Genomic DNA, 24,034 nt, shown 5'->3' with positions numbered 1-24,034 from the left:
CAGGTCATCATCTCCCGATCGGTGAGTTTGAGCCCCACATCGGGCTTTGTGCTGACAGCTCGGAGCCTGGAGCCTGCTTTGGATTCTGTCTCTCTCTCTCTCTCAAAAATAACTAAAACGTTAAAAAAAAAAAAAAAAAGACCATAAAAAACCACACACACACAAATTCACCCTTTCTTACTGCCTTCACTAGAAACACTCTAGCCCATGACACCATCCTCTTCACACAACTCACACGCACTCGAGTGCACGACTGTAAATTCCTCCTGGGGCACCTTGCCGCTTCTGCCCTTGCCTTTCTCTTGTCTGTTCTCCATTCGTCAGTGCAAGTGATCCTTTTACTGTTTTGTTTTGTTTTTGTTTTCTTTCTCTGTTTTTTGAATATAATTTATTGTCAAGCTAGCTAACATACTAACACGCAGCGTATACAGTGTGCTCTCGGTTTCGGCAGGGGCTTCCCACGATTCATCGCTTCCGTACAACACTCAGTGCTCATCCCAGCAAGTGTCCTCCTCAGTGCCCCTCCCGCAGCTTCCCCTCCCCCGACTCCCCACCCCCAGCAACCCTCAGTTTGTTCTCTGTATTTAAGAGTCTCTTATGGTTTGCCTCCCTCCCTGCTTGAAACTATTTTTCCTCTTCCCCTCCCCCATGGCTTCTGTTAAGTTCCTCAAATTCCACACATGAGTGAAAACATGATACCTGTCTTTCTCTGACTTACTTCACTTAGCAGAATACCCTCCTGTTTCATCCGCACTGTTGTGAGTGGCCAGATTTCATTCTTTCTCACTGCCGCGTAGTATTCCATTGTGTATATAAACCACAATTTCTTTCTCCATTCATCAGTGGATGGACATTTAGGCTCTTCTCATAATTTGGCTATTGTTGAAAGTGCTGCCATAAACACTGGGGTACAAGTGCCCCCCTGCATCAGCATCCTGTCTCCCTTGGGTCAATTCCTAGCAGTGCTTTTGCTGGGTCATAGGGTAGATCTGTTTTTAATTTTTTGAGGAACCTCCACACCGTTTTCCAGAGCGGCTGCACCAATTTGCATTCCCACCGACAGCGCAAGAGGGTTCCCGTTTCTCCACATCCTCGCCGGCCTCTAGAGTCTCCTGATATGTTCATTTCAGCCACTCTGACTGGCGTGAGGTGGTATCTCAGTGTGGTTTTGATTTGTATTTCCCTGATGAGGAGCGACGTTGAGCCTCTTCACGTGCCTGTTGGCCATCTGGATGTCTTCTTAGGAGAAATGTCTATTCATGTCTTCTGCCCATTTCTTCACTGGATTATTTGTTTTTTGGGTGTTGAGTTTGCTAAGTTCTGGTTACTAACCCTTTATCTGGTATGTCATCTGCAAATATCTTCTCCCATTCTGCCGGTTGCCTTTAAGTTTTGTTGATTGTTTGCTTTGCAGAAGCTTTTTATCTTGATGAGGTCCCAATAGTTCATTTTTGCTTTTATTTCCCTTGCCTTTGGAGACATGTCGAGTAAGAAGTTGCTGTGGTGAGATCAAAGAGGTTATTGCCCGTTTCCTCCCGTAAGGTTTTGATGGTTTCCTGTCTCACATTTAGGTCTTTCATCCATTTTGAGTTTATTTTTGTGTCTGGTGTAAGAAAGTGGTCCAGGTTCATTCTTCTGCATGTTGTTGTCCAGTTTTCCCAGCACCATGTGCTACAGAGAGTGTCTTTTTCCGTTGTATGCTCTTTCCTGCTTTGTCAAAGATTAGTTGGCCATAATTTGTGGGTCTAATTCTGGGTTCTCTGTTCTATTCCACTGGTCTGTGTGTCTGTTTTTGTGCCAATACCATGCTGTCTTGCTGATTACAGCTTTGTAGTAGAGGCTCAAGTCTGGGATTGTGATGCCTCCCGCTTTGGTTTTCTTTTTCAACATTATTTTGGCTATTCGGAGTCTCTTGTGTGAGTGACCCTTTTAAAAGCTAAATCATGTTATGTTTTGAAAGGTATTTAATTTCCAAATATTTAGAGATTTTCCACATAAGTTTCTGTTACTAATTTCTAGTGCAGTTCTCTTTTGGCCAGAAGTTATGCTTTGTACAATTTAAATGTTTTTAAGCTTACCAAAACTCTTTTTATGACTCAGCTAAATGGACTTCCTTGGTGAATGTTTTTGTGAGTGCCGGAAAAGTACGGTTCTTGGTAAAATGTTCTTTGTGTGTCAGTTAGTTAAGTTGCTTACCAATGTCGATTTGAGACTTCTGTATGCTTACTTTTTGTCTCGTATCACTTTGTGAGGAAGGAGTATTGAAATCCGTAATTGTGGATTTGCTATTTCTCCTTTTAGTTCTATCAGGTTTATTTAGTTCGAGCTGAAGCTTTGTCGTCAGGTACACGCACATTTAAGATTGTTCAACCCTCCTGACAAATTGATCTTTTTCATCATTATGAAATGTTCCTCTTTATCGCTGGTAAATTATTCTTTGTCATGAAATCTCCTTGGTGTGATATAGCCACTCAGCTTTCTTTGATTTGTGGGACTGTATCTTTTTCCATCTTTTTACTTTGCAGCTTTTTACTTTTAACCTTTGTCTTTATATTTAAGGTAGAGTTATTTTGTTTTTGGACTTTTTTTTACAGATAGCAAGCATATAGTGGGGTCTTTGTATGCAATCTGCAAATCTTTCCCTTTCCTTTGGAGTGTTTTAGGTCAATTGCATTTAGCATAATTACCAACCTGGTTGTTTAAATCTGCCATTTTTCTGGTTTTCTGTTTGTCTGTTTCTTGTTTCTTTTCCACTCTTTTACTCTCTTCTTTTTGTTTAACTGAGTTTCTTTATTGGCTTCTTGGCTGTGCCTCTTTAATTTTTTAGTGGTTGCTATAGGGACATATATACATATACATGTATGTACATGTGTGTGTGTGAGTATACACACACACACACACACACACACACACACATCCATGTATAAAACCACAATCGAGGGGCGCCTGGGTGGCTCAGTTGGTTGATCCAACTCTTGTCAGCTCAGGTCACGATCCCAGGGGTGCGGGCCTGAGTCCCATGTCGGGCTCCACACTGAATGTGGAACCTGCTTAAGATTCTCTTTCTCTCCCTCTGCTCCTTTCCCCTGCTGGCACACATCATCTCTCCCTCCCTCTCTCTCTCTCTCAGAACAAAAACAAAACCCCACAATCTACCTCACGTAGAACGTAAGAACCTTACAACCGTATACTTCCACTTTCCTCTCCCTAGTCATTGTGCTATTGTTGGCATACGTTTTATTTTTACGTAGGCATAAATATTTTTGTTTTAAATTGCTTTCTTTTTAAGAGATGAAACCGAGGGGGGACGTCTCTTTTTGCCAGCACCTGTATCTTTACCACTCCACATTTGGGTATTTTCCTTCTGTCTTTAGAACTTGAAATTTTCTTACAGTGCAGGTCTGCTGACAGTATATTCTGTCGGCTTCTACTTGTCTAAAAAAGTACTTTTAATTCGTGAAGGACATTTCCATCGGGTACAGAATTCTCGGTTGATAGTGTTTTATTACAATCCCGGACACATTTCACACTGTTGAGTGCCGGATTGTTTTATTCACGTAAAAAGTGCTGGTTTTCATTTGGGCACACAGTGACTCGGAATCAGGAAGCTCCCTTGGGGGTCTTGCTTTTAAAGCGTGTTAGGACAGACCAAGGGCCACTTTGACCCACCACTGAGACGTACCTCCTAAGCCCTCCACTGAAGGACACATCAGACTTCAGGTTGCCCTTTTGCCTTTCTGCCCCCACAGCCGCCCCCCCGGGATCTGGGGAGGGATAGATGAGGAGCGGAAGTGGGATGTAGCCCTCCTTGAGCCAACAGGACTCCCAGTATGCTGTATTTGTGAGGACCCCTGACTCCAGAACAGAGTATTGGCGGACACCCCACTCGAAGCAGAGTGTTACAGGTTGAGAAGTTAGGAAGCGAAAAAAAGCTGAGTCTTGGTCCTTGCGAGTTCATAGTCCCCTCAGGGATGACATGACGATTTCGATTAGTACCAGAGGAAGACCAGCGATGGTGACGTGTGGCAGGGCACCGGTGGGAGGGTCCTGAGAGTTCCAAGGAGGGTGAGTCCGGGGAGGGAATCGGAGCCGAATGCCAGGGTCAGAGAACTGAACAGCTGGGCGGATGGGGATCACCAGGAGCCCGGAGTGGACTTCGCTGAGGGACTGTCTACCTTGCCTCTTGGCTCATTCCTCCTTTCCCTAGGATGTTGATTTCCGGACTGGAATACCGGAGGCACTGGAGGCCGGGGGGCACTGCTGGAAGGAGCGGTGCCTGGTGGCAGGCCGGCATGAAGGTGGAGACTGAGTGTGTGAGGCCCGTCACCCACCCCTGGCCCCGGCTCAGAAGGGCCCCCTCCATTTAGTCAACGCTCTGCTCTTTGTTGTCTTGAACTTCTCAATACCTTTCGAGCAAGGACACCGCATTTTCATCTTGCGCTGGGCCCCGTGGGTGATGCCCCTGGCTGACAGATTCCTTGCAGGTCTGTACCCCACAAGTACGGGGAGGTGATCTCAACACTGGAAAGGGGTGGGGGCTTTGGCAAGAGCAGAGGCCCCGAGGGAGCAGCAAAGGCCAGAGACAGGAGTCCAGACGCGCTCCAGCGTGGGCGAAAGAGAAAGCACGGAGGAGGCACGCAGTGGAGACCGCAGGCTGCGAGGAGAAGGTGAGCCTGGGAACTTCTGAGGCCGAGCGGTCTGTGCATCGGCTCTGGGCACCAGGGGCTCCCCCGAGCTTGTGGAGAATGAGATGGAAGCAGGTCCTGGGAGGTGCCCCTGGGAGGCGCAGAGTGAGCGCGTGGGGGTCGCTCTGAGAGCGCCCCACTGAGGGGTGGGCAGGTGGCGCACTGGCCCTGCTTCGCCGTGGGGGCGCTGAGGCTCAGGGGCCTGGCCAAGGGCACACCACTGGCGCGATCCCAGAGCCCGCCCCTCAGGCTGCCCACCCGGATGCGAAGGGTGGAGAAGGGCCTTCGACATGACCTTCGACCTTCCAGTACCGAGAGCTGGGCAAAGCAGTGTGAAGACCTCGTCCTAGAAGGTTCCGCTTTAAACCCCACTGGCGCCTGTACGTGACACGTCTTTGCATCCCGTTACCCTTCTAACACCTGAAAAATTCCAAATTTGGCGACACAGTGGGCCGGGGGGGGGGGGGTCGCAGGGGGCGGGGTGTGGACCTGCCCGTGAGACCAGGAGGCAGGTCATCACGCCTCGAGATCATTTAGATTCGGGGCTGAGACAGCTGGTCCCACGACGGTCCCCGACGAATTCCAGCTGGCCGAGGCCTCCCTGGGCCGGCTAGCCACTCCCTGGGACCCACCCCCGGGGAGGAAATTGGGACCGGCCGGGGAGGCCCCCAAGATGCCCGCGGTCCGTGGGAAACCGGGCCTTCCGCGTGTGCGTGTGGAAAGCACAGCAACGACCGCCCGGTGGACCGCACGGTTTGGGTGGAAGTCGGCCACGCGGCCGGGCCGATTCGGGTCGTGACGCAAACCCCAGCCTGCGTCCTTCCTTCGGGCGTGGGCCAAACGTGAGGCGCCGCAGAGTGACTCGTGGCTGGTTAAGCAGCGGCTGCAAGCTGCCCTCAGGACGGGGCAGGTGACCGTGGAAAGCTCCGGTCTCCCCGTCTGGATGTGGCTGACCCCACCTGTGATGGGCCGGCCCCGTGGCGCCCGTTTTGGGGCCTTGCGTTCTGGGGTGGGGGGTGGGGCGGGGAGAGGCTGCTTTAAAGCCGCTCAGCCGTCGCCGTCGGGGCGGAGACAGGAGTGGTCTCCCTCGTCAGAGCCAGGCAGCCGTGTAGACGCAGGCAGCGCCCTCCGGGTGTTCGGCACCCCGCCACCACGTCCTGGGGGGGGGGGGGGGAGCAGTGCAAGGCGAAGATCCGGCCGCGAGCTCTGCGCGCCCCGGGCCGGTCGGGCTGCCCTGTGCCTGCTGGGGTCCGGGGACGGCCGCGGCGTCCTGCTCCCCGAGAGGGCCCGCCGGCCTGGGCTTACCCGCGCCGCCCCGCGTCCTCCTGCCCGGGTCACGAGAGAGAGGACACGCGGAGGGGGCCACGTGCCCTGGACACTTTGTGCCCGGTTGCTCCCCTCGCGCGCCAAGTTCACCCGCCCTGCAGACGGTCTAGAGAGGAGGCCGCGGTGTCTGCGAGCCGCGAGCCGTCAGCGTGACTTGCGCCACGCGCTCAGGGACAAACGCCACCACGGCCTTTTCCTGGGCTGAGGCAATCCCTCGAGGCCCACGCGGCTGTCGCTGTCGGCAGGGATCCGGCCCCTCCCTCCCTGAAGGCCCCTCCCTCCCTGAACTGCCCCGATATCTCAGGGCCTACAAAGGCCTGGGGAGGAGGGAGGCCATCCGATGGCGGCATCCGGGGGGCTGGCCAGTGTCTGCTCCTGTGCCCCCTGGTCAGGTCCCGGTGGGGGTCTCCCCCTCCCCTCCCCCCTCCTCCCTCCCCCCCCCCCCCCCCCCCCCCCCTCGTGGTGACCGTGGTGACAAGGCCGGGGGGCGGGAGGCTGGCTCTGGAGGGCCTTTGGCATCAGCCCCTTCGGGAGAGAAACGAGAAGGGCCTCTGCCCCCACCGTGGTTCCCCAGCCTCGGGGTGCACGGGCACCGCGGCAGGCATCCCCTGGGATGCAGACTCGGGCCAAGCTGCCAAAGTCCTGTCCCTCAGGCCCAGGGGTGGGACCAGGGCGTCCGCTCCAACAGGGTCCAGGTGATTGTTTCCCAGAGGCCCCGCGTCACCGAGCAGGACCCACCGCCACGGGGCCCGTCCCGGACTCACCGCCCGCCGGGCACAGGGCTCGGGTGGGGCCCCCGGCTGTCTTCTAAGACCTCCTAACTTCGCCTCTTGGAAAGCTAGGACGCTGCGTCCCACAGCCTTCCCGGGGGCCTACTTTTGCTGGGACGAGAAGGTGGCCAAAGGGGCCTCCCGACAGGCCCAGGAAGAGCGTCTTCCGTCCTCCGAAGACGCCGTGGCCCCTCTCGTGGGTGGGATGAGGGACGCGTCTTCCCTCGGGGCTCCAGCGGCCCCGGCCTGGGTCGGGCCCCCTTCTCTCCAAGCCTCCCTGGGTGGGCGTGGGGGACGCGGGCTCGGCCAAGGGCCGGTGCCACGTGCCCTCCTTGCGGGCCGTGGGATTCCTGAAATAACTCAGCTGGAGTCTACGGCCCCGGCCTCTGGTTCTGCGGCCTGCGGCCTTGGGTCTTCTCTGGCTGGTTTCCTGCGGGGGGAGAAGGGCGGGGGCTGCGGGGTCAGGGCTGAGGAGAGGGCCGCTGGCAGGCAGCTGGTGGGGGGGGGGGGCCGCGGTACCGTCCTGGCCGATGCGGGCCTTCGCGGGGCTGAGAGCGGGCGCACTCCTGCGGGAACCCCGCGTGCCCCGGTTGCCTCAGTTTTAAAGGAACCATGCAAGGCAAGTGAGGCTCACAGGGCATCTCGAGGGACACTGGGCCCCCGGCTGCGGCTCCTTCGTGCGACCGGGCATCCCTAGCCGCTGGCTTCTGGCTTCCTCCCAAAAGCCACAGAGATAAAGATCTGCCCTGAAGTCTCAGCTTTTGAGCCGCCGGTAAGGAGTGTGACGGTGTGGCCCTCAGGAGGGACAGGAGTGTCCACCGCCTGACCCCTCCTCGCCCAGGGCTGGCTCCGCCAGCGGAAACCGGGCCTAGGCATCGGGACCCCCTGGGGCCTCTGGGGCTCCCGTGTGGGGCCTGACAGGCCGGCCCGTCCCAGGGGTGCCCGCGAAATAGGCGGCACAGAACCAGCGGTGATGCCGGTTGCATGGGGGGGGGGTCGGGCTGAGGAGGGACCCGGGATCAAGGCCCACCGGCCACCCGCGGCTTGGTGACAGTATCGCAGGACCTCCGGGAGGTGGGCTGGGGGGAGTCGCCACGGGGGAGAGACGGCCTGACGCCTTCCTCGCCCCCCGCAGGCCGGAGGAGCGGCCCCCGCCCCCCTCCTGCCCGGCGAGGGCTGCGGTCACCCCCGGCCCGGCCTCTGCCTGGGTGGCCGGGGCGCCTTTCCTGGGCCTGCGGCGCGGCCACTGCGCCACCGTCCCTGAGAGCCGGTGGTGACGGGCTTGCGGTCCAGAGACCCGCTTTCAGCCTCCTGGGCTTGACCACAGACAGCGTGGGCGGCTCCTCTGTCCGCCTCCGAGAAACACGGGGCTCAGCAGCCCTTCCTGCGGGTCCCGGCCCATCCTCCCCCTGGGGGACGCCGCCGGGTCCCCTCGGGCTGCCGTCCCGTTCTGCACCCTCGGGGGTCCACGCGGGCAGGGCGGGGGGTGGGGGGCGCCTCCGGTCCGGTCCGCTCCGCTCCGCTCCGCTCTGTGGGACGGGCGGGCTGAGGACACGCGGGCAGGGTGGTCACGCAGCTGCGCCCCCAGCCGAACCCGTGAGAACCGGGGAGCAGAGCGGGTTGGTGTCCCGTCGCGCGTGGCCAGCGGGAGGCCTGAGGCGGCGGGCGCCATCCCCGGCGGGCCCCGAGGGCAGAGGGGAGGCCAGAAACAGGAGAGCGCGGGCCCAGTCGGCGCGCAGGAGGCCTAAGGAAGGGAGGTGCGGGGTGCGGGGTGCGGGCCGCGGTGAGCGCTCGGGTGGGCGCGGGGACCACCAGCCTCCCTCGCGACACAGCCCGGCCGGTCCCACGGCCACCCTCCTGCCGCCCGCGGCCCCCGCGGGGGTGGCTCCCGTGTGCCCGGCACCCCGGGGGTACCGCGTTCCCCACGCAGCCCTGGCTTCGCCCTGGTGGAGCGCTCCGTGGCGAGGAAGGTCGGGGGAGGCTCCTGGGGAAGGCAGCCTCCAGCGAGGGGCGCACCTCGCGGGGCGAGCAGGCCCAGCCTGGAGAGGCCGCCCCTCGCGGGCGGCCGTGGGCCCCCCCCCCCCCCACCCCGGGCGGGGAGTTGAGCTAACGGGCCTCTCGCCCCCAACCCCCGCCTGCGTTCGCCCCACAGCCAGGACCTGCGGGAGACCGGGAGCTGGGCCCCCGACCCGCCTGCCGTCTCTCCTTCCCCGGCAAACACAGGCGCCCGGGCTGCACTGCGGGGAGGCTCCCGGAGGCGGCTACCGCTCACCGGTGCGTGGGCACGCGAGCGAGCTCCGGTCAAGCCCCGGACGACCACCGACCGCCCGTGCCCTGGAGCGCCCTCCGCCAGGCGGGGACCAGGCGGAGCCAACCGGGAGACGTCCGCGCCGGCAGGCGGGGGGAGGCCTGGCGGGACCTCGAGCGGCCCCGAGAGGCCGGCGGGGAGGAGGGGCTTCTGACACGCCAGGCCGGACGGGCCCCGGGGCCGCTTCCACCGATGCGAACGCGAGGATCCAGGTGCCGGGCCCCGAGGGACACGGCTCTAGAAGCCACCGGGTCCTCAGCCCCTCCCGGCTCCCTCCCAAGCGGAAGGAAGGGCCCGCGGGTGCGTGGTGGCCCGGCCGGGAGGGACGCGGGCCCGGGCGGGGGGGACGGGGGTGCCGGCCGCCGCGTGAGGCGGGGGGGGGGGGGGGCAGCTGGCAGGGGAAGAAGGAAGTGGGGCCCTGCCCTCCCGGGCGGTCCTCACGCCCGGCTGGACCGCAGCCGGAACCCCAGAGTCACCGTCCTCGCGCCCGTGAAAAAGGTGCGGGCGGCCCCACGGCACGGGGGGGGGGGGGGTGGGGGCCCTCTTGCGCAGGGGTGAGCCCACACCAGGGTGCCGGGCGAGGCAGCCGGCCCTCCCTCCCTCCGCCTGGGGCCGTGGGCACGTCGGCAGCGCCCCCCCCCCCCAGCGGCCCCGGCCAGGCCCCCCGCGGGGACAGAACCTCACCTCCCGAGGACGAGGACGGCCTGGGCCCCAGGCTCCGCGGGTGGCGCACGGGCGCCCCGCCCCCAACCGAGCCCCGCAGCCGGCACCCCGCCTCTGGCTCCCCCCCCCGCCCCCCCCCACCCCGACGACGTGACCCGGGGCTGGCTTCGGAAGCGGGGCCTCCCAGGCCACGTGCGCTAAGCAGGAGTCAGAGAGGTGCGCGTTGCCTTTAATGGCTCCGTTACTGTGGTTTCGGGGGACACACCGCGAAACAGAACCGGGGAAGGGGTGGTCGCAGCTGTCCGGTGCCGGCGACACGGCCTCGCGGCGCACGTCCCCCCTCGACTGGGGTTCGGCAGGCGGCCCCTTCCGCCCAGGCCGCGGGCGTGCCGGCGGCTGGCTGCGAGGGGTGAGGCCCCGGGGGGGGGGGGGGTGCGGGGTGGGGGGGGGGGGGGGGGGGGGGGCTCCACGGGCCCCCCACCAGGACACCGGGGGGCGGGGCTGCCTGCCACCGGGCACCGCGTCATGGGCCACGCATCGGGTCCGGGTCCAGGTGCCCCCGTGCCCTCGCGCAGGGCAGCCCGGGCGGCCCTCAGGCCTCCTCCTCCTCCTCCTCCTCACGGCCTTCCCTTGATTCCTCCTTCAGGTTCTCGGCCATGAGCTTCATTTGCTGTTGAGAGAACACAGGACACTGGGTGAGCCACGCAAGCCCGAGCGGCGGCCCCTGGGTGGCGCGGGTGGCGGTGGTGCCCCCGGGGCTCCGGCGAAGCGCACTCGGAACCCAGAGAAGCCGAGAAGTCGTGGCGTTCGTTCCGACGCGACCCGCGGCGTGGCTGGGAATGTGGTGCCCGGGAACCCAGCGCGGTGGGGAGTCTACGGCTCCAGAAATGAGGAGCCGCTGGAAACCCGCCCCCCCCCTCCCCTCCCCTGCCGGATTCCCCAGAACAAGAGGGGCAGGGAGAGGACACAGCAGGGGGCCCGGAGCACTGACACGGGGGCAACTGCGAACCGGGTGACCCTCTGAGCCTCCGTTTCCCTATCTGCGCAATGGGAGTCGTGGCGCACATGTCGCAGGGTGGCCGTGGGGGTCACCGTGCGTGAGACCCCTGGCCCCGAGCAGATGGGCCGAAACAGCGCGTATGTTTAGCAGTCCTCTGTCCCTGCAGCACAGGACCACGCCCGGCCACCCCGTGCCACCGGGGGCATCCTAGGAGATCTCGCCGAGGGCCAGGCCGTGACGGAGGCGCAGCCGGCCAGGCTCAGAGGGAAGTGTCGGAAGGAGCCGCGCCCGAGAACGAGGCGGCAGCCGTGGGGGAGGAGGTCCTGGGGCCCCACCCTCGCAGCCCCCTGTCCCGGGGGTGCTGGAAAACACGACTGCGGCTCTGCCTGTTTGCTGAAAACAGGAGTAACTCCTTTGGGATTTGGCCTGAAATACACACGCTGATCTTCGATAACCGTTACTTACTTACGGGAAACACAAAACTCTGCGCACAAAGTCCGCCGCTGCCCCAGGAACCTGGCCGCCCCTGTGGGAGGCCCCCGGCCCCACGCGGGGCTGGACAGGACGCCACGTGCCCTCTGGCTTTCAGGGCGAGGAACCCCTTTCGTGGACTATCGAGAGCCTCCGTCTCCCGCTTCAACCCCATCTCCCCTCGTGAGGACCCTCAGATCTGGCGGGCCTCCGGAGACCCCACTTCGCCCCAGACGGTTCCCTTCTCTGAGCCCGGCCTGTCTTCCACGGGAGGCAAGGCGACGGGAGCCTGCGGGCGGCCGCTCTCCCCGTGGGCCGGGAACTGCCGGGCCTTTGCTCGTCCGCAGCAGGCTCTGGGAGGGCTCGTGCTGGGGAAGGGGGCAGGCGGGTCACGGCGACCAGTCTGCGGGGGAGCGGGCTCTCCCTGCAGGGGACGCAGCAGGCCGACTGGAGCAGGACGCGGGCGCAGGCGCGGACCCTGGCCCGAGGACCCAACCCTCGGCCTGAGGGGCGATGGTGACAGCTTGACTTAGTTCGACAACCGGGAGGAGCAGAACTGCCAGGCCACGTGAGGGTCGAGCCCACTTCGCCTGCTGACGGCTGAGGTAACTGTCCCCAAACAGCAAAACCGGCACCTTTCAGGCCGGATTCACGGCGGACTCTCCCAGCTGATGTCATTTAATACTTAAGAGACCTTCTTAAAGGTCTTTTGACGAGAGACAGAATATGAACCTATTTCCTGATTTGACAAGTAACCATAGAAAGTAAAGGCTAAATAGATTTAACTAAACTAGAACTACAGGGGGGACAGACTGTTCCCTGGCTGGTCAGAGAGTCTTCTAGCCATGCTCCCCCAGCGTTCACGCGGGGAGGAAAATCAAAATGGGTTTGGATCCAGAGGAGACTTTGAGGCTCCCCGCAGGGCGCCAGCTGCCCCCTCACCACTGCCTCCGGGAGCCCCTTGCCCGCACGGGGGACTGCAGGGGGTCTGCAGATCTCCCAGGAGGGGCACCCCGCTCTCGGGCAGCCGGGCCGAGGGTTCTGTGGGACGCGCCCTCTCCCCGGAACGACCCGGCCCTCAGTGACTCTTCTCTCAGGCCAAGGTGGGACCTCACGCAGGCCAGGGAGGGACTGGAGGGACCCGGAACCCACCTCCCTGCCTGAAGCACCCGCCCCCCTGGCTCAGGGTGGCCGGCTCCCGAGCTCAGGGGGCATCCGGGAGGTCACAGTTTACCCGCACTGAGCTGCAAAGGTAGGAACGGCGGCCAGCGACCCCACCACCCTCTCAGGCCTCAGCCCAGGCAACAGGAGCAGTTTGCCGGGAGCGCCTATCTCCGTAAGGAGGACGGACCAGGCCCCTCAATCTGCTGGGCTGGGCCAAGCCCGCCCGCCGCCCTTCCCTCCCCTCTGTGGTGGGTCCCGTGGGGCCTGATCTGCCTCATGGAGCTTTGCGACCCCACCGGAGACGTGGCCCACAGTGGGCGGGAAGGCTTGTGCTCCCCAGACCTTTGCCCGCACAGGGCTGAGCATCCTGGCCACGAGGGGAGCTCAGGCTTGGCTCGTCTCCCTGTACCTTCCGTCCTCCCTGCTGGACAGGCTGAGCCGGGGGCAGTACCAGAACTCCAAACCCATGGCTAAAGCCCAAAGAAACACTCAAGCAGCTTAGAAGAAACAAGTTGTGGCCGCCGGCTTGCCAGAGATGAAGAGTTAAACTGGTTTCGAGGTCAGTGAGCGACACCCAGATCTTCCCTTGCAAACAGGCAGGCCTCTTCCGCTCCTCCCGAAAGAGTCAGAAGCTACGAGGCCTTGTGACGACTTCTCTCAGGTAAGGAAGGGTCCAGATGCCGTCTGCTGTTATGAACTTGTAACAGAACCCCCACCCCACCCTCCTGGTAAAGAGGAGCCAGGGGGTTGAGCCCCCTCCCCGCCCAGGGGAAACCATGAGTGTCGGCAGAATTAACGCTAAGGAGCACAGATGTTCTAATCCGAAAGAACCTTCATGATCATTCAGTCCTGGGGCCGCTTAAGACCCTGGAGACTCTCTTAAATGCAGATTCATAGGCCCCTCCCTGAGATGCTAACTCACTGGTCTGTAGGGGGGCCCAGGTCTCTGAAGTTTCTCCTGAGACGTCCCCAGCCTTGGGAGTCTCTGATGTGTTGACTGCCATCTTGCGCGGGTAAGCAAGCTGGAGTGGAGGCGAGTAGGTCCCTTCTGGGCCACGCTGTGGGCCCAGGCAGAGTCACAGGGCAGGGCCCAACCCGGCTGTTCCCTCTGGGCACCAGGCTGCCTCCTGCAGCCCAGCCCTCTGGCTTCTTTTGCCTGGGGCGGGGGTAGGGGTAGCGGGGCAACATTATTCCTTTTTTAAAAAAAAAAAACCTGGCTTCTTTAGGGATTCCTAAATTAAAACCTTACTGAAAATATAAGCAGGATAATAGTGCCGACTTCCTCCCCACCAGAAGCATCAGAACGAAGAGAATGAAATCTTCCCTAATTCGTGACTCGTTAAAACACTCACGTTCCAGACAACTCTTTAAAAAGTACAGGCTGACTTCTTGCGTCGTTATTAGCGACGATCATAAGGGGGGCACAGTCGCTGAGTGTGCGGTCCCAGTGCGCAGCTCCGCGCAAGCAAGGACGCATAAGCGGGCCCGCTCCGCCCTGCGGAGACGTAGGCAGGTGCCTTCTGAGACCTGGGGGTCCCTCGCCCGCCCAGCCTGTAGTACAGACCGAACCCGCGATCAGCTTCGGGATGCCTCCGTTCACAGCGCTCAGGAAGTCACAACCCGCGGATCCCATTACCGCCCGGGTTGCGATGTGCTCGCAACGACTCCGTTACCCCTCCCCCTCGGGAGCAACCGCCGCGCACGGAAAAAGCCGGATCTCAGCTCCCGGCTGCGGGGCGGAGAGAGCCGCTGCCTTCCTGCCTTCCCGTTCACCGGAGGCTTCGCTGGCCTGGGGCTGGCTCAGTTCAATTCAGGCACAGCACCTGCTCCCCCCAGGCCTGCCGGCCTCGGGGGTGCAGGCCTGGCGACGGGGCATGAGGATCACCAGTCCCCTGGCCACCTCCATTCTGATGGAGCTGGCTGCCTGCCCCCGGGGATTCTAGCACTGACGGGAAGCCTCCACCTCCAGCGGGAAGGACGGCCTTCTGGAAGCCTCCTTCCCGCACAGCCGCGCCCCCGCACCCCTGGCGAGCACAACCCAGGTCTTCTCTTGTCTCCCACCACCACGCTGAGGCCAGGCAGCTTGTTTGGGGTCATGTGGCCAGAGTCAGGGCAAAATTAAGCAATTTCGGTGGTTCAGGTGAAAAAGAAAGCGAAGGATGGGCCATGCCACAAAGACTGTTTTTTTCTTTACATATTTTTTGGTCATCTCGACACCCGACGTGGGCCTCGAACTCACAACCCCGAGATCAAGAGTCACATGCTCTTCTGACTCAGCCAGCCGGGCGCCCCAAGACTGTTTTCGTTTGTTCTATCTAGAGGAAAGCTTCCCTCAAAGCAGCACTGTTCGGACACATTCTAATATGACGATTAAAGGCTCCAGATCTGCCCTCAGGCTCCGACGAGCCCCGCAGCAGTGGGTACGGGGCAGGAGGGCCCAGGGGCAGTGGCCCCCCAGGCTGTCCCGGGGGCCCCGCGTACAGCACCTCTCCCCCTGGAGGGTCTGGTTCACAACACGTACAAAATGCGAGGTCTGTCGAGCATCAGACAGGCCGGCGCTCTGAGTGCCGCGTCCCCACCCCAGCCAGCTTTACTCCTTCACCCCTTCTCGGGGGCCGCGATCACCTTGCTGCTCCTACCAAACCTCGAGCCCTCATGGCGGATGCCTCTGTGCCCCTCCCCGGTCTTCTGCCTGCCGTGGGGCCCCGCCGACCCCACCTGCCAGGCACACCCACCGCTCCCAGCACCGGCCTCCCAGACTCGCCGATGCCGTCCAAAAGCAGCCCACGCCGGGCTCTCAAACAGGGAACCAGAACATGCTACCACAGGGCCTTCTCATAGGTTCTGGACTGAACCGCAGGTCACTCGGCCCAGAGGGGCTGCCTGTCGCCGTCGCCCTCCACTGTAATTCCTGCACTCCGCTCGCACCGTCTGCTTTTGTCCACGCTTATGTGCAGGGCTTTCCTGCTTCAGTGTTCTACCCACCTAGTGCGTGCTCCGGAGAGGATACGACACTGCCCTCTGCCCCCAGGGGCCCACGACACGGTGCGGGAGCTGCAGCGAGCTCTCCACAAATACCTGTGGCAGAGGGACCACGGCCTGGAGCCCCAGGCAGCAGCCAGCGCGATGAGGGCTCAGCCCGTAACTCAGCATGACCACCCTGAGCTGGCAAGTAAACTGCAGCACACGGGTGTGTGAGACACATTCACGTTCTTGAAGCGAGCATCACTATCTGGACCACGGATGTGTCGGCCACACGTATGGGATCACGGAAAAGACACGAGCGTGTGGGCTTTACGCCCGAAATGCCAGGATTTTGGAGGCCTAGTTATCTGCCCTGGTCGCAGTACGGGTCTGGGCCCCTTAGGATTGGGCCTCAGTGCGGACAGGAATCTTGGTTCCCCCAGAGCCAGCTGTGGTTCTGGCTGTGGCTCGGGTGGCCCTCGATGACAGCCGGGCAAGTGGCTGGAGGAGGAAACTCAAGGGCCGCCAGGAAGGTTGCCGAATCACCAGCTTGGCCCCAGCTGGAAACGAAGATTCCTCCAAGATCAAAACCCAGCTCCAAAGAAGCTCCAAGACCTGGTGGCCAGGCCCAGCTCCACCATCGGGTGAGGCGCTGGGGGCCACAAGTCCGTTAACTGCCGAGCTGACCCTGGGGAGGGTAGAGTCCGTTTCACTTAAAAACACTAAAAAAAAATCTACTTCTTAAATAACCGTGTAGGCCCTGCTTTCTCTGCATAGTTGGGTTTCAGAGCTGAATTTCCAAACGCAGAAGTTAAAGGCTCCTGGAAGGAGAACCCCACAGATATCCTGAGAGTGTAAATGACTTTCTGTGCAGAGCGAGGGGCCTACAGAAGCCAGAGGCTTTGCTTCCCTGCCATCCCCAGGTCCGCACTTACTCTCACGCTTCCCTATCCTAGGTTCCCACGGGCTGCGGGGCACGGGCAGGTGCGTCCACGCCAGCCCTGTGCTCCACGCGTGTTCTCTGTAGCAGCTCCACGGAAGCCTCGGCTACTCGCCTCTCCGCCTGCCCGTTTCCTGCATTTCTAATTCTGCTTCTACATCCAAACCTCATTCCCCCTCCTGCTTTATTGATACAACTTTCAATGTCTGTTACATTCTCTTATTTTTGTGCAACTCAGTGACCGACAGTCACATCACAACACATCCCAGACGCCGTTCTCAACTCCGTATTAACTCACTTGCTCCCCGTGACCACCCTACGAGAAACATACCGTCATCATCCTTTCAAAGGTGGAACGGAGGCACAGGGAGGCTGAGAAGCCTGCCGAGGTCACACAGCGCACGGGAGGCCTGCGCCCAGCGTGCCGCCACTGCTCTGGTTTTGTGCTATTTAACGCCACCTAGCTTCCCGCTGCGGCCACCGGTGCTCCGAGACGCACGTTCAGCTGGATCACACTTCCATCTCAAGAGGGCTTGCTGCGACTTTTCTGACCCTTGGCGAGGCCTAAATTTTGTGCCAGCCCACCTGGCTCAGAGTTTCTGCTTCTGCTGAACCTCTAGACCGAGGGAGTCCGGCCCTGGAACCCGCCGCGTCCACCTCCATCCTGACTTGTGAGCATGATTTTACGCGTGACAGTAAGAAGTTGCTTACGACTTCAGGAAGGAAGTTTGAGAGTTAATTTTTTTTTAAGAAGCAGAAATGCTTGGCATTCTTCTTCTTCTTTCAAAAGAAAGGCTTCTGAAGGGCACAAGAACCAGAAAATATGGGAAATGCTTTGGAACGTTAATTGGCAAAATCACAAGTGCCCAAAGGCTCGTGGTGAGCCGGCCACTAAGGAGAGCCCCTCCACCAAGCAACACGGAAAGAGTCAGGACCCAGGTCTGGTACCAAAGTGCAGCTCACTAAACACAGAAAGGGGAGTACAGATAGTCCTGAATACAGTTATTCAGGAACAACCAAGGTTCAAATAAGCGATGTCTTCTTCGTCACGGGAGGAGAGAAAACCGGTAACAGGTGTTGCTTCAAAGGCAGCCGAACTGAATGGATGCCATTTTGGAAACACGCAGATCCCAGCATGGAGAGTGAGAGCGTCGGGTCCTGGAGTGCCCGGGGACATCCACGAAGGGGGACGGCGCGGCATCCTGCCACGGGGATCAGGTCAGAATGCAGACGGATGACGTGGAACAGAAGTGCCATCACAGACGAAAAGAGCCAGAGTCCCCGAGATCAAAAGCAAGCTACGAGTACTCGTAAGGAAATAAGATAAATATACGGATGAAACAATCAGTACTTCTGAAACGGCCATGCCCTGTGAGCATCATGACCACATAAGAAGGAGGGTGACAACGGCGAGGGTGAGGAGGACACAGAACGGGTGTCCTTGGGAAGTCACATGAGTCGGATGAAGGGGCCACCAATTCTGCATGAGAAAGGGGGAGAAAGCATTTTGTGTTTTGGCAAATAAGCACGTAAAAAGAGTCTGGTGATTGGTTTGCCCCGAATCAGAGGACAAATGACTAAGTTTCTTTTAAAAAACTGAGTTACTTTCCCAATGGCCTCTTTCGCTGAAATGACTAGATCTCTAGGTGCGATGTTACGTTGCAGAGTAAAATGCGGAAGGGAACCTTCCATCCGCTACGTCTGCTACAATATGGTACCGGGCTGTTTATCAGAAGACGTGGAGGTGGACAATCTAACTGCCCTTCATCAGCCCATGATACTGACACACCGGTGGTGTTACTTTTCAAGACACTGACCCAGCTCTTCAGATGGCCCAGAGGAGCAAGCGTCTGGCCTGCAGGAGGCCCTTCCTGGACGAGACTTTCACAGCATCACCTCCTCAGGAAGCGGCCCGCTCTTGATCTGACTGCAGGGAGGAGGTGCTGGGGGCCTTCCGGACGTGACTCCCTTTTCTGTCTGGGAGCCCTGGGAGCCCTGGGAGCCAGCGAGGGACGCAGCGTCCTTCTCTCACCGCAGAAGCTTACGCGCAGGTCACTAGGGTCCCTTAGGAGATGGGACCCGGAGGGCTTGTAACCAGCCAAGGCCCAGGGTGATCCGGCCAACTCTCCTCTTTACCCACAGGTCCTAGGTTGCTGGGTAGGGGCATCCCAGGGCTCAGGGTTCGGGCTGCGAGTGGAGCAGTGGACAGTCACAGAGGGGTGAAGGGCAGAAAGCAGCAGTGCTGCTCCTTGGGTACAAGCCATGGCTCGGTGGCAGTTAGAGACCCAGCAGCTGGAACGGCAACAATTTGGTTGGGGCGAGGTGCCGCACAAAGGCTTAATTAGGAGCCCAAAGAATAGAAATGAACACCACTGACCAACCACAGGAATCAAAGGTCTCTAAGAGGACTCCGAGTGTGGGGTGAGCAGGTGATGCGGTGGTCGCTGGAGGGAACCCAGGGCCCAGCCTCCCACAGGGGTCCTGGGTCAAGGAGTAGGAGGGGCAGGATTTCACTGCGGCATGAGCAGAAGGCCAGACAGTTTAGAAAATGAAGGGCTGAGGTAAACATTCCACCGAATTAAATGCAGGAGACAGTCTACGGCCCACATCAGGGTTTCAACCAGAGATGTGTTTTTTTAAAGCTTAAAATAAACATTTTTCTTAAGTATTAAGGGGGAATAACCTTTAATCTGAGAAAGCCACACCATCACTACGAGGACAGAGGCAGCGGGATGAGTGGGGATGGCGGCACAGGGTGAGCTGTGTCTCTGTCCCGACAGGCACCCACACCCCTTTCTGTGCGCCCGCCGTGGGGTCTGGGGGTGCGCAGCCAGGGAAGGGCTCCGGCCCGCTGCAGACCGGTCCCGGCCTTCAGACGCGCCTCGCCCACCACCGAAGACTAGAAAGATGCTTGTGAAACTCTGGCCAGGTGCAGGCCACGGAGAAGGCCCAAGTGCCCCCCACCATCTTCAGGATCTCCCCAGGACAATGAGGTTGTTGTCCCCCATCTAAACACCATATGGCTCTTTCATAAACACAGACCTCTCTATCCTCTGTCAATCTGGTATTTCGCAATCAACATTACGACTAAAACCACATAAAACCAAACCAATAGTTAGAACACTGACTGCGATGTTTACAGCTCTACATCGTCTCCACTGCCTGAGAGATAGGTGTGTCCTCTTCACCCGGGGGCAGGGTCCCATCCCCGGCAGGTGAGCACGGCTGCCCCGGGTGCCCGTGCTGTGAACCAGGACAGCCACCATCGGTGCCCCTTCTGAAGAACCCGGGCAAAGCTGGGACCCGGCACGATCTACCTGACCATCCTTGATCTTCTTCTCTAGGAAAAGCACTGTAAGTGCAAGACGGGCTCTAGCCTTCACTCGCTCGACGTCCCTTTCCCTCCGAGCAGCTGCTGCCTACTCGCGCCCGTCTACAAGCCTCGTTAAGTAGAAAAACTACTGCTTTTCTCCTACGTCTTCTGTTTCGCTTTCCTTCCCGTCACCTACATCCCCTCATGGGTGAGTGGCAGCGACCGTAACCAACGCTGACGGCCCAATACAGGGGGACAGGAACGTCACAGGCTCTTGAGCACGTTTAGGCTGTCGGTTTCCTGAAATCTGGGACTGAAGTGGCAACAGGCCACTGACACCCCTCCACGGCACCGCCGTCCAAGGGACCATCTTCCCGTTAACCTTCCTGCCAGCGAACGGGTCCAGGTCAGACTTTATTCTAACAGGTGGAGTTAGAATAGCAAGCTGGATGGGGTTTTGAAAACTCATGTCTATTTTTTATTTTCACTGATTAAAAATACTAGATAAGCATGAAACTCATCACTTCTGTGAGTAAGAAAGGACTTTTTTGCAAACGTGTCTTTGAGAGCAAAGAAACCCAAGACCCTCGTGTGATCGGAACACAGACCGTTCACGGCCGACACCCCTCACGTGGTCTAGTCAGGCCACATCGCGTTTCTCCCAAGTGTCCGGGGAGATACGGCCTGGTGCGTGTTGGGGTGACGTGAACCGAGGTGGGGTTTCCCAAACTGCAGCGATTACGGCGTCTCGCTGAAATGAACTATGGAACCAGTCCTGGATTAGCCACTCAGTGCATCCCGCCCTCCGGGCCTTGGCCTTCAAGAGCGGTGCTCCTGGGATGCCACGGTCAGAGGAGTACTATCAGGTGAGGCTCTGAGAGGCGGCAGGTGCACGTGCACGGGCTTATCCCTGTTCCGACCATGTTCCAAAGGCTCTTTGGGGTTCCCTCCAAAATAACGGAAATATACAATAGCAGCTACTTTATTATTCTATATGTAATGCCACATAATGGAAGTACAAAAGTTCTGATTGTTCTTAGGACCTGAAGGCACAAAGGAACTTAGAAGATGGTCTTGGCTCTTTGAGTGAGGTCAGCATTACCAAATTCAGGTAATTTGGCAAAAAAAACCAAAAAACAAAACAAAACAAGAAAAACAAAGAAAAGAATTGTTTGCCAATTTAGAAGGAGGAAAAGCTAGGACAAAAATGTTGCAGTTACAGGCACGTACCACATGCAGAAGACCACACAAGCGGAGGGAGAAGGAGCTTCCAGAAGCTCCCAACGCTACCGCAGGAAAGAAGCTAGTACCGCGGACTTGACTCCAACTCCGTGTGGTTCTACTCGCTGCCTCCGGGTCTCAAAACGTGGCCGTATTTCACGCTGTGAGAGCAACAATGGCTTCCTTCTGTTTCCATCACACTTTTCAGAATCTGGAAAGTTCCAGGGAAATGGGGGTCTAGCCTGGGTGACCGGTGCTGTCCTTGGTGTGGCCTTTGGACGAGCTCACGGTCCCAGTGTGAGATAAGCTGTCGGCCACACAATCCTGCTTGAGCCACACGGCCCAGCTTTCTACCCAAGTCGCGTACCCAGAGTGTCAGAACTCTGCCTCCTCGCTTTGCTGTTTAGGAACACGAGCCGATCCACCTGATAGGTGGTGAGTAAAACGTGCCTTCAGATATTTAGTTCCTCCTCCGCCATTACTGCTGTTTCCCCGCGCGAAGCCAAGAACAGCAGACCGCGTGAGAAATAAGGTGTCTGCTAACAGGGGACCCCTTGTAAAAGTAACGAAACACAGAGGACTTTCGCCTCTCGCCCGGAACGACCTGGTCATTTTGTCAAGAGGACGCGGGGCAAACATTTGCAGAGCACGCGGCCAGGTTTTGGTGAAGTGATTCTGCGTCACCCAGCAAAGTCTGCGGCTGAGTCACAGCCGATTCACGTGCGTCTCGGGGGGGAAGCAAATCAGCGTCTCTGCAAGTTGTCTGGGACGAGCCAAAGAGACCAGCCTGACCAGGTCTATGATCATAGAGCGGTACCGGGCTGTGGGTAGGCGCCGTGTGTTTTCTGCCCTCGGAACCGAGCGTTCTGGGCACGTGCGTGGCAAAGCACGTGGAGAAATGCGCTTCCTCTGATGCCTAACTTGCAGGGCACGAAAACCACTGGAGGAGAAGAGCGAAGCCCCCGAGAGGGCGAACAGCAGGAGCGCGCGCACAGCGCCCCGCCGCCCTCACTGCCAAGAAGGAACTGGCGTCAGCACGAGGACTTCCGTGGCCAGAAGAGACAGTCAGGCCCCGGGCTCGCAGCAGCCAGGCGTCCTGGGCCGGGAGGAAGCGGAGGCCGACCACGAGAGGAAACCACGCACGGGGCGGAAACGGAACACAACACGGCGGTGAGTCAGGGCTGAAGGCCTCGACCCCGTGAGCAGGCGGCTGTTTCCAACAGAGCCCTCCGCGGGAGCCCACGCCCCCCACCAAGAATGGAGCGTGGACGAAGGGGCTCGACCCACGGTTCTCCTGTCCGCCCCCGTCCCACCGACCCCACCGGCTGACCACCCCAGTGACGCAAGGCACCTGCAGCCCCCGGGACGGTGCCCGAGACTCCGGGGTTCCTGGCTCCCAGGCGGACAGGCCCGGCCTGGACCTCGAGCCCACCTCCGGGCTCCTTTCCCGCCGCTCCCCGGCCCCCGCCTCGCCCCGTTCTCCTGCCCTTCCGCAGGCTGCTGTGCGGGGAGCTCTGAGGTGGCCACGCTCTCTGGCCCGGCAGCAGTCTCTGGTCCCCCAGCCTCCCATAAGCCCGTGAACGCCCACCGCCGTGGGAAGCCCGGAGCACCGGGCACACTTCCGGGGAGCACCCCCCAGCCCGCCGCAGGCAGGACGGGCACGTGCCACACGCGCCCGCAAGCAGGGGGACAGTGACGCGAGAGCCGGTACGATGCCTCTGCCTGCTGGCCTCCCCGAGACACGGTGGGCTCCCGAGGCCGGCGCCGGTCACCGGGGTGGCCCAGGGCTCGGAGGCGTGTGGCCCGGGACTGGGAGGCGCCCAAAGAGGCAGGGCGGGGAGGCCTTCGGCACAGCCCTGCGCTGCGACCCGCTGCTTCTGCCCCCTGCGGGGACCACAAGCACATCTTCCTGGGCCGCACAATTAGACCCCCATCTGCCACCACGCCCCGTTCCCTCCGAGGGGCCGACTCCACGGCTGGAGGAGAGCCGAGGGCGGTGGTGCCGCAACGCTGCAAGGGCATCCCACACCTTGCTGATCGGCAACCAGGATGCCTCTGGGGATCTTTCGTAAAGCGAGTTTCCCAGGTCCCGCTTGCGATTCTCATTTAGCAGGTCTGGGACGCGTCTGAGAATTTTATTTCCGAGCTTTTAATTGTCATATTTCAAACTTACAGAAAGCTCGCACGCATAGTACTAGGGATTCAGAAATACTCCTACTCGGATTTGCCAGCTGCTTTCTTTTTGCCCCGTTTGCTTCCTTACTCGCTCTGTTTTTTTCCTGAACCATTTGAGAGTGAGCTGCAGACAACATGCCCCTTTGCCCCCAAACACATCAGTGGACATTGCCTAAAATCGAGGCCTTCCTCTTATATGATACAGGAGAATGTTCTGTTCCCTAAGTGATTTTGAATAGGGCGGCCACCTTCCTATTTTATCCAACTTTCCCCAAATTTTATCAAGTGGGTAGGATTCAGGAAGGATCTGACACGAAGCACTCCTGCAGAATGGTAGAACAGCAGCAGGTTATTCTGAGGCCACAGGGTCACGGTAAGAGCTCACAGGGATGAATCTGGGAGCATTTTGACAAACTGGAAGAGAACATCACATAAAAAGCAGCACTCTCCTGGGCTGTTTCGGGATGTGTGCTGGGCAGCCTCTAACTGGCCCCCACTGGCCCCGGCCGCTGGTACGAGTCCTTTGTGGAACCCTCCCTCCTAGATGTAGGCTGGACCTAGTGACTCACTTCTCAACAAGCGAACACAGCGAAGGCGAGGGGATGTCACCTCCGAAGTTAGGTTACAAAGAGGCTGTGGCTTCTGTCTCAGGCGCTCCTTCTCTTGCACGGGCTCTGTGAGTGGTCCCGTGGAGAGGCCCACGTGGCGGGGAACCCACATCCGGGCCCTGAAGCTCCCGGCAGGCGTGCGTGTGAGCCCGTCCAGCTCTGGGGGGCCTGCAGCGCTGCCCGACATCAGGGGCACCCCGGTGAGCCATGTGCAGATTCACAGAAAGTGGGAGAGAGCCACTGTTTACCGTTTGGGGATAATTTGTTGTCCGGCGATAGAAAAGACAGGATGGTTAGCGTGGAATATCACAAAACTCATGACTTTAAAATATGCCGGATTCCACGGAGAGCTGAATGGAGTAATAAAAGGTGGAGGGGTCCTGGCCAGAGAGGCGGGAGGTGGAATACTTCTCCTGATTATTTAAC

The 24,034-nt window shown here is 59.5% G+C and overlaps 1 protein-coding gene across 2 annotated transcripts in view; it reads right to left on the bottom strand.

Moving 5' to 3' along the window:
* Nucleotides 1-9,960: 9,960 nt before the first annotated feature.
* ANO10 (anoctamin 10) overlaps nt 9,961-24,034 on the bottom strand; it is a 224,833-nt gene continuing 210,759 nt past the window's right edge. For both annotated transcript variants that reach the window (XM_030329345.1, XM_030329339.1), the window contains one exon: nt 9,961-10,422. In XM_030329345.1, coding sequence (XP_030185205.1) covers nt 10,345-10,422 — 78 coding nt within the window. In that variant the 3' untranslated portion in view covers nt 9,961-10,344. The remainder of the gene's footprint in view (nt 10,423-24,034) is intronic.

This window comes from Lynx canadensis, chromosome C2 (assembly GCF_007474595.2).
Source record: "Lynx canadensis isolate LIC74 chromosome C2, mLynCan4.pri.v2, whole genome shotgun sequence".
Taxonomy (NCBI): domain Eukaryota; kingdom Metazoa; phylum Chordata; class Mammalia; order Carnivora; family Felidae; genus Lynx; species Lynx canadensis.
The sequence above is the reverse complement of the archived record's forward strand: the minus strand, read 5'-3'. Positions and strand labels throughout refer to the sequence as shown.